At 53.6% G+C, this 13,555-nt stretch overlaps 1 protein-coding gene across 1 annotated transcript in view; it reads left to right on the top strand.

Moving 5' to 3' along the window:
* Nucleotides 1-13,555, top strand: part of HPSE2 (heparanase 2 (inactive)) — a 272,331-nt gene that overhangs the window by 217,312 nt on the left and 41,464 nt on the right. Inside the window, exon 7 of the mRNA XM_073354666.1 lies at nt 5,873-5,966. Within this exon, the coding sequence (XP_073210767.1) occupies nt 5,873-5,966 (94 nt within the window). The remainder of the gene's footprint in view (nt 1-5,872; nt 5,967-13,555) is intronic.

The raw sequence follows: 13,555 nt of genomic DNA, 5'->3' as shown, positions 1-13,555 counted from the left end.
TCCTCTCCAGACGGGGCGATTAATGCAGCAACTGCTGATGATTTTAAACAATTCCTAGGGGAAGGTGTTAAACAGGTCTGTCCTAAACATAGGGCTGTGGGTTTACCGCAGTTTACATATAAGAAGTAAACAGGGCCATCAAGACCGCAGGGCGGGGAGTTGCAGGAAACAGAACAATTTCCATTTTAGCAAACAGCAGCAGTGGTAAAAAACAGCAAGGAGCTTCCTTCACCACCAGCCTCCATGTCGCCTTCCTCAAAGCTTGAATAAACTTTGCTCTGCAGGGTATTCTTCAGAAGAATCCATTTCCAAAGTTCACTGGACTGTAAAAGAGAGGGGCAGAAAAGCCCCAGTTCTCTCTTTTACCTGAGACGACAAGGAACCAACACTTTGGGGCTTTGGGGGAATCCTGGTGGGGAGGGGGCAGCCACCATCTTGCTGGAAGACGGTGAGTGAGAACAGCCATCGTGAACAAAGCCTGCACCTTGCTAGAGTAAGTTTTAGACTTTTACATTTGTGTTTTCCTTTTTATTTGCTTGTAACCATTTTGAACTTTATCCCTTGTATTTGAACTCACTTGAAATCCTATCTTCTTTTGCTAAAAAGCTTGTTTCATCTACACCAACAGTGCTGTGTTTGAATTAAAGTGTTCATTAACTCCAGTTTGTGTGTCAAGCTGCCGGGTTCTGTCTATTTAAAGGAACAAATGGACGGTATTATTCCTCGGATTGTTACAAGAGAGGGCTGGGCATTGCAGGGCACATGGGTTTTGGGAAGTTCGGATTTAGGAGTGTGTTGGGGTCACCTGATGTCTTTACCAGACTGGGTTAATGTCAAGAGTGGGTCTGGGATAACTGGCAGAGCTGTCCTACTTACAGAACACAAAGTGCATGCTGGCTGCCGGCTGTGTGTGTCCCAGGCTGACACATAGCAGAAGCATTTTGGGGCACTCAAGGTTGTGATACAAGCAGAGAAACACAGCCTCTCACTGGTCTTAACTGTATCCCGAAGCATGACAGCGATTTGTAAAATGCACTGCTTGTATTGACTTCATGCATACAGATTCCCGAGGCGTGTAGGGAACTCTATAGTCACTCTAACCTTTGCTCTGTTTCAATAGTATAACTTCATGAGCTGGCCCTGCGAGGTTTATACACACTAGCTCTGTGTTCAATGGCACTTTTAGAGGCGATGGCATCTGAACTGTCTAATGAGCATCAGGCAATGGTAGCCTGTACGGTGCTTGCTGTCCAGTCATTAATTTGTTGAGTGCCTCTCTTTCTGTGGGCTGTATTTCTATCATGGTCATGACAGGAATTACTAAATGATGAACAATTAGATTTGCATAGCATTGTCCATAGCTGAGTCTGCTCTGCATGCCTCCCAGGCTTGTGGGAGCTCTGGTGCCTTTGTGTGCATGGCTGGGGATGTCAGTATTGTCTTGGCTTTGATAATGGCAGGAAGGCTTTGGCTCCACATCCTCTTCAGAGCTCACAGCAAGACACTTCAGCCTTTGTCTTGTGCTGATCTCCTCTGATTGCTCGTCCCAGGACCAAGCATTCTCCCTCAAGAACCTCTGTCTCTGGATCTCGCACGATTCATCCATTGCTTTGCTGGCTGACCACTTGCTTTCTGATTTCTCTTCATGAGTCCATAATGTGCTGCTCAGCTTTTGGGCATGGTCTTGGTGTGCATTAAACCTGATCGCTCTCACTGGTTAGCGGTCGTTTCTTGTAAAACCCCAAATCTGCTCATATAGCCATAGGTTCCTTCAGTGTCCTTCTTAAGGAACAACTCTGTTCTACATCTCTCTCTGCTTCTGCTGAGAGCTATTGTTAGCCAGCTCAGCCTGCGTTTCTGCTCGTGTGTAGATGACACCTTAGCCCGCTCTGCTCTCTAATCTGTCAGCTGCAACCTGACTGATTCCTTATGAGACATCAGGTACTGGATAGCACATCATTTTATTAAACTGAACCAGACTATAGTGGAGTTTCTCCTTGTGGGATCAAGGTAAGTGACTTGTAATATTATTGGTTTCAGAGTAGCAGCCGTGTTAGTCTGTATTCGCAAAAAGAAAAGGAGGACTTGTGGCACCTCAGAGACTAACCCATTTATATGAGCAAATTGGTTAGTCTCTAAGGTGCCACAAGTCCTCCTTTTCTTTTTGTAATATTATTGGGCATCACCAGGTGGCACTATGACGGACAAGTTCTGTTGAGTTGATCGAAAAAGCAGTGAGATCTTGGGGAATGCTTGATGGTAACTGTGGTGCAAGTTCTTTCTAAAAGCTGTGCATGTCACTAGTAAAGTGGGCGGTGTCTCTGACCATATCATTTCTGAGCTGCAGATGCTGTCTGGAGGTTATGACCCACATGAACAAACACAGCATTACATGGTGCTAAAAGCGCTATACTGCCTTTTCCTAGAAATTCCATTTGCTAATATGACCAAGACCTCTTCATCCCGTGTTCGAAAGGCAGATATGGTGCTGCCCCTCCATGCCGAACACCCATCCTCACTTTGTGGTGAATCCTCCCTTTGATCTAGCTGCAGTATTCCTAAACAGAAATCATTGTTCTGGGGGCGAGATCTTTAATGATTTGTGAATACTCTACCTTTGTGTGGCTGCTCTTGGCTTTTCTGAGGCTGGATTGATGTGACTCTTTTGTCCAGCACACTTGATTTCATTGCATCTTGTGTGTAGAATCAGAAGGAATCCAAACCTGGCAGACATTTCTCGTGCTGTAAAGACATTACAATTGCTAAAGTCACACATGGATTTTTAAAGTGCTTTTATTTACTTTTTTTAAGGCTTTGGATGGACTTGCCTAAGTTTGATCCATGTAAAAGAGGAATGGAAAAGGCCCATTCGATGATTCAGTTCATTGTGGTGCCAAAGCAGGAGAGTTCCTGACAGTTCTTGAGCTTGGCCTAGTTTAGTTTTAAATCTGTATGTCCGGTTTTGGGTTCCTGTAGCATCCATTGCTGGAGTAGCTAAGAACTTTCCATGTGTCACGGAGTGCGGGGGAGTCCGGGCCCTGCCCCCCTCTTCCTGGGATCCACTGAGACTCTCAGCCAGCCAGTAAAACAGAAGGTTTATTGGACAACAGGAACACAGTCCACAACAGAGCTTGTGGGTACACCCAGGACCCCTCAGTCACGTCCTTCTGGGGGAGCAGGGAGCTTAGACCCCAGCCCTGGGGTTCCCTGTGTTCCTCCACCCAGCCCCAAACTGAAACTAAACCCCCCCAGCAGGTTCCCTGCTGCAGCCTCCCTCCACATTCCTGGCAGAGGTGTCACCTCCCCCTCCTGGCTCAGGTGACAGGCTCTCAGGTCTCCCCTCCCCAGGGCACATTCCCAGGTCAACCCTCCCCCCTCCCTGCTGCCTCACATCGTCACACCATGATATTAGATTTGCAAGAGGTCCCTAGTGAATGGTATGCAGTCTCCTGCTGGTTCCCTCCCCTAGTTAAATGTCCCATGAGATGAAGACAGTTCCACAGGCTTTCACAGAGGTTTTCCTGATATTGAAGCTCAATGTTTCTTTTTTTACTTTCGTCTCATTACTCCTAGTTATCTTCCCTTTTACTCTGCTTAATAAATCTTCTTCCTCAATAGTGTTTAACCCTTCATAGGTTTGCGTCAAGTCCCCTTACTTACCACTCAGCCAAGCTAGACACGTTCAGCATTTTTCAGCTTTCCTCAGTAAGCAGTTCCTCCAGTTCTCTGATACTTGCTGTTGCTTTTCTTGGGACGCCAACCAGTGTCTTTCTGATGATGTGGTGCCCAGAACTAACTGCAGTACTCTGGGACAATGGCAGAGCCACCTGTCCTCCCAGTGCCAGGCTGCCTATTCCCACCTCACTCCAGGATGTCTTCTGGGCTTTTGCAGCCCAAAATCAGATAGCTCTTTTGCTGCTGTATCATGTTACAGATTCATCAGTAACATGCTTTCCTTCACATCTAGGCCTTTCTATGATCCTTGCTTCCCAGACAGCTCCCTCCCAGTGAATACCTGCCTTTCACAGCTCAGTGAGCTATATTTTCCAAGCTGGTTTTCATTCTATTTCCTGCCCCTGTCTCTAATCTCAGGTAACGTTGCTCTTTTTGTCACGGATGTTCATAGAACCTTCCCACCCATCATCACTTGTGAATACGTTAGTGTGCCATTCCCTCTCTGTCCAGATCAGTAACGAAGGTGTCAAGTGACATCGATCCCTGCAGCACTCAGTAGACACTTCTCCCAAACTGCTGTCCATGTCCGTTAACATAACCCTTTGTTTGATCTTTCAGCTAGTTTTCAACCCATGGGACAGTGCTTTCATCCAAGCCAGTCTAAATGAGCTTTTCAGTTCAGTCCTTGAGAGCGTCTGTCCCTCACTAAAATTCAAATACCTGCCATTCCCGGGGCCCGCTGTTTTTGTAACTCACTTGTAAAAAGTATAGTCCCATGGGTACCGGCTATTCGTGGTCTGTTCACGGCATGGTCAGGGATTTAATGACGTTATTATTTAAGTGATGATGATATGCTGAGTGCCGTACGAAACACCACTGAGGACAGCCTCTGCCCCTAGCAGCTTGCAGCTAAAGACCCAGATAAGACAAGACATACTGCAAGGTCCCTCTTTCGTACTTCCCTTGCCTACAAGCTGCTGGAGTGGAGCAGGTGTTTGAGTGGCATAGGTTATGGTTTGATTTGTGGGCAGCACAGAGAAATGTGTCTCTAGAAGGGACCTGAAGGAGGAGAGGGACTTTTGGCTATAGGGCATTTACAATTACAAATCTGCTGTTAGGGTGACCACCAGGCCCCAGTTAGTCCTTGTCACTCTGTGTGGTATCGGGTATCCATCTTGCATGGTGTGAAATTGACCCCTGTGCTGAAGGTTTCTGCATCGTAAGTCTGCTGGGCCTTGGCTGGGATGCCCGTGGTGCATAGACCTCACCTGGGCTCTCTTCATGGGGATGATTTGGCACACAGTACTTCAGTGTGCTCTCCTCTCCCCACTGCTTTAAGCACTCACCAGAATCTGGTGCCTCAAGCCACAGAAAACAAAACTTGCCAGTTTGTCCCTGGGCATCATGGACAGTGGACTGGCAGCAGGTGCAGCCTCTGGATTCCTGACGTGTATTGTACACGAGACCTCGGAGGTGGAAGGTAGAGAAGGATGCTCGTATGGCCCTTTCCCTGGCAATAGTCTCTGTGAGCACTGGCAGCTGGCGGTTGGGTTTAACTGCTGTTCTGGGGGAGTCCAAGGACAGAGCACTGATCTTACGAAGAGAAGCCAGGATTCACACAGACTTACACAGCAGTTTGACATGGTCAGGTCTATAATTTCCACCCCTCCGCTGCCAGGTGTTGCTCACTGTTCAGTGGGATATCTCAGAGCACTTCACAGAGAGTAATCAGTAGAACTTTACAACATCCCTGCACGATACGGCTGCCAACTCCTTGTCTTCTGACTTCCCTACGACGTATCTGCTACATGCCCATTGCCCTGTTATCTACCCTGAGTGTTCGGAAGAGTAGAGAGCGAGATCCCAGCTCCTCCCAGTAATTTCTGCTCCAGGTGAGCATTTGGCACTTCAGGTGCAGTTCACTCCATGCCTTGATCAAACTGTTACATACATATGTGACCGGGAGCTCACGGAGGAGCCCAGCGACAGACATGGCTAGGGTTCAGTGCTTGGGAAGGGGGAATGAGGCAGGGGCCATCCCAGGTTAGGGACTCTTCCCAGTCCATGAGCAGCCTGAGTGAAGGAGCCATCTGGGTGTGGCCCAGCAGACATTTAGAAGACAAGGTCAGGGACAGAGTTACTCCCAGCTCCTTGCTGTAGTTCCTGTCTGATTCTTGCCTTCTTATTCTCATTCCAGTTACTACATTGATGGCCGAGTGGCCAAAGTGACGGACTTCCTGAAAACACGCCTGTTAGACACGCTCTCTGACCAGATCAGGAAAATCCAGAAAGTGCGTGAGTGCCAAGGGACTGCGCGGGGTGAAAGGGCGACCCAGCTCTAGTGGCTGCGGTTTGGCACAGGCTTCTGGTCGGGGACCTGCACGACTGACCCTAATTGTGCGCACGTTTGGTCTCAGGAGTAGTGTTCAGCAGTGGAACTGCTGAGAGAGACGGGGCCTTGATCTTGGCTGCTCTTGAGTCTGGCATGTTTTCAGTTGTTAATCACCTGGCTCTCGCCAGGGAGGTCAGGAAGCCCCTGTGCAGGCAAAAGGGGCTGCGAGTCAAGCCAGGTGGTGGTCATGGGGGATGGCAGCTACCAGACTCTGACTGGGAAAGCTGACTAAGGAGCCGGGCCACTGGAGGTGGCCGAACTCCCAGCCTCCTTGCAGAGTGTGGCTAACAAATGGGAACCAGCCAGGGCTGATCAGGGGGGTAGCAGTGGAATAGCCCCTGCAGGGGACTCATGGTAGTAACAGGTGTGAAATGCTGAGTGAGGCCTGCGGGAAAGGAAGTAACACAGTGCATGGGACTTCAGAGGAGCAGAGCGTGAAATGGGCTGGGCTCAAGGGTACCTGGGCAATGCAGGGGGAGGATTCTTGGGGCTGCTGCAATTGTTGGCGTAGCGAGTGGGATGCTGCAGCAGGCGAAGGAATGGGTGGCAAAGCCAAACTTATTGAAATAAGCCATCTCTCGCGACTTGCCTCCCAAGTCCCTGAAGGAAGCAGCATTGAAGTAGATACTGTGTTCAACAGACCACTAAGTTTCAGAGGGGGAGCCATGTTAGTCTGTATCAGCAAAAACAATGAGGAGCCCTTGTGGCACCTTAGAGACTAACCTATCAATTTGGGCATAAGCTTTTGTGGGCTAAAACCCACTTCATCAGATGCATGGAGTGGAAAATACAGGAGCAGGTATAAATACATGAAAAGATGGGAGTTGCCTTACCAAGTGTGAGGTCAGTCTAATGAGACAATTCAATTGACAGCAGGATACCAAGGGAGGAAAAATAACTTTTGTAGGGGTAATGGGAGTGGCCCATTTCAGACTGTTGACAAGAAGGTATGAGTAACGGTAGGGGGAAATTAGTATGGGGGAAACTAGGTTTAGGTTTTGTAATGACCCAACCACTCCCACTCTTTATTCAGGCCTAATCTGATGGTGTCCAGTTCTGCAGTTTCGCATTTTCAAAAATAGACTCCAACGTGCATGGCAGAGTCCTCGTGACCCTGATCCCTGGGAGGCTGAACCCCAGTCTTGTTGTGGTCACTTAAGACAGGGCTTAGGGTGTCCCCTCTCTGCGGTGATCTCTCCACACTGGCCACGTCCCTGCCCCACTGATCCCTGCATTCCGTTCAAACCACATATGATTTATTAAACAGCAACTGTAAGAAAAATATGGAAAAATGGAAAAGGTAAAGGAAAACAAGACCCCGCCCTGTGGGCACGGGGACGCACAATCCGTGTCTCTGGGCCATAAGGAAAGTTCCCAGTCTGCTCCTCACATGTCCCAGGCCCCCGTCCAGGCCCTGGCCACGCTGCGGTGACACCGCGGGCCAGACTCTGCTCTGGGGGTGGCCCCACGCCCTCAGGCTCTATGTGACAGGACCCTTCTCCCCAGCATTAGACCCCCTGTCAGGGTCACAACCCCGCTCTGAGTCCAGCCTGCAAGGCCTCTTCTCTGGCAACGTCTCCCTGCGCTGGGCCCTCTGCCCAGGGACCCCGTCTCTCCCCAGCCGCTCGCTGCGCTCAGCTGCAGGACTCTGTGAGGCCCGGCCCGCGTCTGCTCCCCGGCTCCGGCCCCGCAGCTCCAGGCTGCCCGTCGGTGGGCTCCGTGCTGCTGCCCTGCCTCCAGCCCGCCTCCGCCTGCTGGGCTCCTGCTCTGCTTCCGCTGGCTCTGGTGCTGCTCTCCCCTTAGCTCTGCCCCAGCTCACCCCGAGGACGGGCCCCCAGGCCCCTGGCTCCCCCATTGGCCTGCCTGCCCTGTCAGTCGTGCTGACCTGGAGCGTTGGCCTCTCTCCATTGGCCCTGGGGACTGTCAGTCTCAGGATCCTGATTTCTTTTCAGGCCTTCCCCTTTCTTTTGGTATTGCAAGAGGCCAACCAAAAAACCCCACTGACTTTCAGTGAGGGGCCAACAGCCCCGTACACATGGGAGAGGGGCAAGGAGAGCCCAGAGCAGGGCCCCCACCTCCAGAGCTCCTAACCACACGGAGCAAAAAGCAGGGCCTTGAGCACCTGGCAGCACCTGAGAAGTGGAGGCTGGGGGGCTTCTGAAAACAGCTCAGGCCAGACTAAACCTGAGCTCGCTCTGTGATCCAAGTGCGTGTTTGTGACCAAGGGAAACGCAGTGGGGCCGCAGGTCTGCCCTACGCCAGGCTAGTGCTGGGCCTTGGTAGCACGGCTGTAACGCCGTTCCAGCCGTTACTGCTGGCATGATTCTAGCACAAGTTTCCTTGGTCCTCATGAACAGCAGTTTGTTTTCTCCCTGGCAGTCATGTGGTGACTGAGGGTGCTATAAACCCCGGCACTCCTCAGCCTGCTGCGTCTGAACCTACAGCACTGACCGGCTAGCACGAGTCTCAGGACGCCTGTCCTGTCCATGCTGGGCGGCAGACGGGGCTGGAGCGTGCTAGCAACGGCTGGGCGGGAAACGCGCTGAGCCAGGGAGCCAGTGGCTTCAGCTGCAGTGTGGACCGGGCGTTAGCGCTGCGTGCTCAGTTGCGAGCCCCGCAATAAAAACAGGACACCTTCAAATGGGAGAATCTCAGCGAGGGGCTACGCCCTTGGTAAAGGGCCTGGAGGACGTGTTGTCTCTCTCTTCTGTCTAGGTTTTTATACCACTCGTCACTGCTCTGCCTGACTATTGCAGTTCTCATCTGGAGAGACTGTAGGGATGGGAAAGCAACGCGGAGAGAATACGGGGAAGGGACTTGAGGGGCCGTGCAGCAAAGTGGAAGGGACAATCGCTGACCATGTCAAGAAATAACCCTAGCGTGCTCCTGCCACTGGAGGGTTTGGTGGTGAGAGCCAATGAAAGGGCACAAGGAGCCAGTGAAAGGGCACAAGGAGCACAAAAATGCTCCTGGTTCTTTGGCGTTTGCAAACATCTCATGACCACTGCCTGGAGGAGCTGGGAAATCTGGAGAGAAGGCTCCGTGCTGAGCATAGGAGGGTGTTCCTGTCATGGGAGGGGAGCTCCTGGCTGTCTGAAACGTCCGTCACAGGGACCGTGTGTATCACCAGGATGCTGGGCTGGGCACAGGCAGGGAGGATGAACGGCTGTGCTGGGTATGGGTGCAGGGAGGGGCTCATTCCCTCTTTGCGAGGGAAGGCTCCAGGGGGCCGTCAGAGGGAACAAATGGCCACATGGAGTGAGAAGGTCAAGGGAGGCATTTTCAGAGGTGGGAAACAGGATCCAAACCTGAAGAACTGTGGTGTCACCGGAGAGCTTGGGCAGCGATCCCAGTGGGGCTGGCCCAGGGAAGGAGCTGAGGAGGGGGCCCGATCTGAGAGAAGCTGAGAGTTGGCAGACTTCTCACTCTGAGCGGGCAGGGACGAGGTGACAACTGGTAGGGGACCAGTGTGTTACAAGGGGGAGTGCTGGGCCCCATGGCCTCTGCTTGTTCAGACCCTTTCTTGGGTTCCTGCTCTGAAGATGCTGGATGCCCTTTTGCTGGCGTGTTCTGTACCGGATGGGAACTGTCTGCAGCGCTTGCCTACACGCCCCGGCTGTGCTCATCACTCGACCCCTTAATGCTCTGCCAGGTGCGGCTGAGGTTCGTTTTACACAGTGCCCCCTAGCACTGAACCCTACACAGGGTTGCATGCCATGACAACTGCCCCAGCATCGCTCCTCTTTGCAGCGTGAGCAGCCACTGGGGGTAGGCGCAGGGCCCTGGGAAGGCCGGCAGGGACCGGGGTTTGCAGGGGCCTGAGTCTCGGGAAGCCTGGAGGAGCTGCTGGGGCTGGGGGAAGGAGTCCTGTGGGACTTGCAGCGCAGCTGAGAGCACGCGGAGCTGGGCGCTAATGGGATGCAGCTTCACTGGGAGCGAGTGCATCCTGCCGGCTGATTAGCACAGCTGGGCTCAGACACTCTCCTGTTTTATTGCTTCCTCTCTGCTCAGGAAGGTGGCGGGCTTAGATAATTATAGGCAGAATGCCAGCACCTCTGGGCCTTCCGTCAGGGATGCTGACTCTCACAGGCTGCGAGGGAAGCAACTCAGCGCTGACGTCCTTAACATTTTCCTGGGAACCCAGTCCAGCCACGTGTTCCATCCGCCCACACTGGCCCAGGAACAAAAATGCTCCTGGTTCTTTGGCGTTTGCAAACATCTAGTGACCACTGCCTGGAGGAGCTGGGAAATCTGGAGAGAAGGCTCTGTGCTGGGCACAGGAGGGTGTTCCTGTCATGGGAGGGGAGCTCCTGGCTGTCTGAAACGTCCATCACACCTCACATCTCTTCGGGGTTTGTACTGATACTCCCAGGAGCTCCTTAGCCCAGGGCTAGCGGGACTTCTCCAGCTCTACCCTTGAGGGCAGCGGTAGTGGGGTAGAGAGTGAGCCGGCCCCTGGAAGGGGTCCCCTTGCTGGCTATAAACGCTTCCCTTAGAGTGTTCCCATCCACTCCAGTGATGTGGCCAACAAAGCAGTTTCTGCACGGACGTTGCACTGACTCATCTCCAGTCCCCGGGCACCCCTGACTTTCCTTTTCCCGCTTCCTGCTCTGCCTGCGGCTCAGGTCTGATACAGAAGCTCCGTTTCTGGGGGCGTTGTCACTTGTGCTTGGGCTCTTGTGCTCCAGCACCTGCCACAAGGCTCTGGCACCCTGGGATTTGGGACCTAAGCACCTGGGTTTTTTCCGTAAATTGCTGCCTACTTGGCCTCTATGTGGAGCCTCCATTCCTGTCACCTCGGTGCCATCACAGTCTTGGGACTCCAGGGACGGCATGTTTGCGGCTGGCTGGTGCCCGGGCAGGGGTGCTCTGGTGCCACAGGTCTACGCTGCACCCTGCTAGCGGAGATGTTAGCATCTCTTGCATTCGGGCTCAGTGTCTGGCTCAACGTTCCTGGGCTGCGAGCATTTCTCTCGATACACAGGGACCTTTCCTCTCTGGGCAGAATCTGGCATCTCGGGGGGAAGAATGGCACCTCCTCTCTGCTCAGACATGAGCAGGGTGAGGCCGGGCATCCCTGGTGCTGCAGAGGGGAAGTGCCCCCTCGGGTCTGCTGGCGATGCAGCACAGAGCCAAACTGTGTCCCTCACCTTGTAAACAAGCTTCATGGGCAGCCTCCCCCGAGTCCTGGAGGGGTGGGGGTGGGCAGTATGCCAGCAACAGAAGTGGGGAAGCTAAAGAGAGAGTCAAGGCCTGAGGAAATGCTGTTCTCTTGCTGTTTGATCTGTGACGGCAGGAAGCTCTGTCCTTGGGGGCTTTGACTGTGTGACTCAATCAGCCTTTTTGTCTCCTTTGGGCCCAGCTGAGCAGAACATCTCCCATTGCGGCACGTGATCTGTGCTGTGTTGGGGAGGGGCAAGGGTTACGCTGACCCTGCGCAGGTGCACGGAGGGGTGAAAACCAGGCAGCGTGAGATGCTGTGAGGGGCCTGGAGGAGGGTGGTGTAGCTTGGTGTGCTGAGACAGGAGGTTGCTCAGACCTGGGGTAGAGCTATGGAAGGAGATGCGGGGAGCAGGGCTGGGCGGCGATGGAGGAAGGGGTCCAGTTATCTGGAAGGTGAGGGCAAGGACAAAAAGAGATGGGGAGGCAGCGCAGGGACCCAGAAGTGGGGGTGGGGGAGTGACGTGGTTGGAGCAGCAGCGGGGTGTTGGAGAGACTGATAGGAGCAGTGAGTGAGAGATGGGAAAGCTCTGCAGGGAGAACATGGGAAAGTTCTGGGGGGGTTTATGAAAAGCCTGTATGACTCAGTTTCCCACTCACTTTTGTACTGCCACCAAAGGGGTTAATTTCTTTCCAGAGACGGGGGGCTAAATGATGAATTGACCAGGTGTGGATCATGCCAGGTTAGTATGAATGGACTAACAAGAACTGTGAGCATGTGAATGAAGCTACCATGGAGACACCATGGTAATGACAGCCAGCCCAGAGGATCTGTTGGATGTGGATGGACAATTACCTGTCTGACCACAGCCCGTCCCCTACCTGAACCCGTGCGTCAGGGGGACGGGCAGTACACATGAAAACAGCATAACCGAGACGTAAGACAAAGGACCAACCCCAAGGCATTAGGAAGGGGGACAGGAAACCGGCTCTCCAGAACTTCCAGCAGAGTAAGGCCAGGGCGGTTAGCTGCAAGCAGGCAGCCTGCCTGCCCGTCCAGTGCAACGTGGGACTGCCTAACTGAGCAAAGAGAAACTGGCCAATTAGGCCGGGGCATTTCCACTCACTGTCCCTAAACACTGAATTCCAGCTGACTAATAAACACGGGTCGTGCTTAGAAAAATCTGTCCTGGGTCGCTGCAAATGCCTGCTGGCCGTCTGGCTCCCAGGAGGGGCAGGCTCCAAGCTGCTAAGCTTTCTGAAAGAGCCCTGGTGAGGCCCAGAGGTGCTGAGGTCAGGAACCCAGGCGTGGAGTGATGGAGCATGGAAAGTGGGGTACGTCTATACAGCATTGTGGGGCCTCCCAGCCTCCCCCTGAAGCCTGGCTCGACAGACCTGGGCTAGCGGGCCTCTACCTAGAGCTCTAGAAACAGCGGTGTCACCAGTGCGCTGAAGTTGCAGCTCAGGGTCTGACGTCCGCGCCCTCCCGAGGCTTCGGAACCCAAGCTCCCGCCTGAGCTGGCATGTCGAGGCACGGTCTACACAGCTGTTTCTAGAGTGCTGTGTGAGTCCCGGTAACCCAAGTCTGTCCAGCCAGGTTGGGATGCTCGCTCCCGCGGGCTCCAAAACACTGGGTAGATGTATTGTGAGGGCCCAGGGCCTGATGCAGCGGTTCCGGAACGGTGGGTCGCAGCGCATGGGGTCACAGCGATCCCTACTCTGCAGAGGGCGTCGTTCTGCGCCACAGAGCATGACCTCACATGTAGGGTGTGTGCTTTGCAGAGCGACGTCTCCATGAGCCTTGAGGCCGCGCTCTGCAGAGGAAGCTATTTTGCGCTTCAAAATGACGTCCTCCATGTTCCAATGGGCAGTGCTGTCACGGAGCCCGCGAGCCCCTGGCCTAGCATTGAAAGGGGGAGGCTCTCCGAGAGGCAACCTGCAGAGACGTGACGCCCTGCTGGGGCTCGGCTCGTCTCCGGAACAGCTGCCTAGGGCCCGATCCTGCATTGGTGTAAATCAGTGGCTGCAGTGGAATGAGAGCAATGCACAATCCGGGGTCTGCCAGGCAGGGGCAGTAACAGCCCAGGAGCGCCAAGTAAACGAGGGAGAGTGGGTTTAACGCTAAGCCAGGCTCTCGGAACCAGCTGACGAAGGGGCGGCCCCGGGTGCCCGACCCCTGCCTGCAGAAGACGCCGTGCGACCGTTGCGGAGTCCTGCCACCAGCCGGGGACAGTTAGTTCCAGCCACGATACCAAAAGGGTTGGCGCCCCTCTCTCCGGCGAGCGGGAAGACGGGGTGGGGCAGAGAGGGCGCGCAGGGAAACCCTAG

The sequence above is a fragment of the Lepidochelys kempii genome, chromosome 7, assembly GCF_965140285.1.
Source record: "Lepidochelys kempii isolate rLepKem1 chromosome 7, rLepKem1.hap1, whole genome shotgun sequence".
Lineage (NCBI taxonomy): Eukaryota > Metazoa > Chordata > Testudines > Cheloniidae > Lepidochelys > Lepidochelys kempii.
Note: the sequence above shows the minus strand (reverse complement) of the source record. Positions and strands in the feature narration are given on the sequence as shown.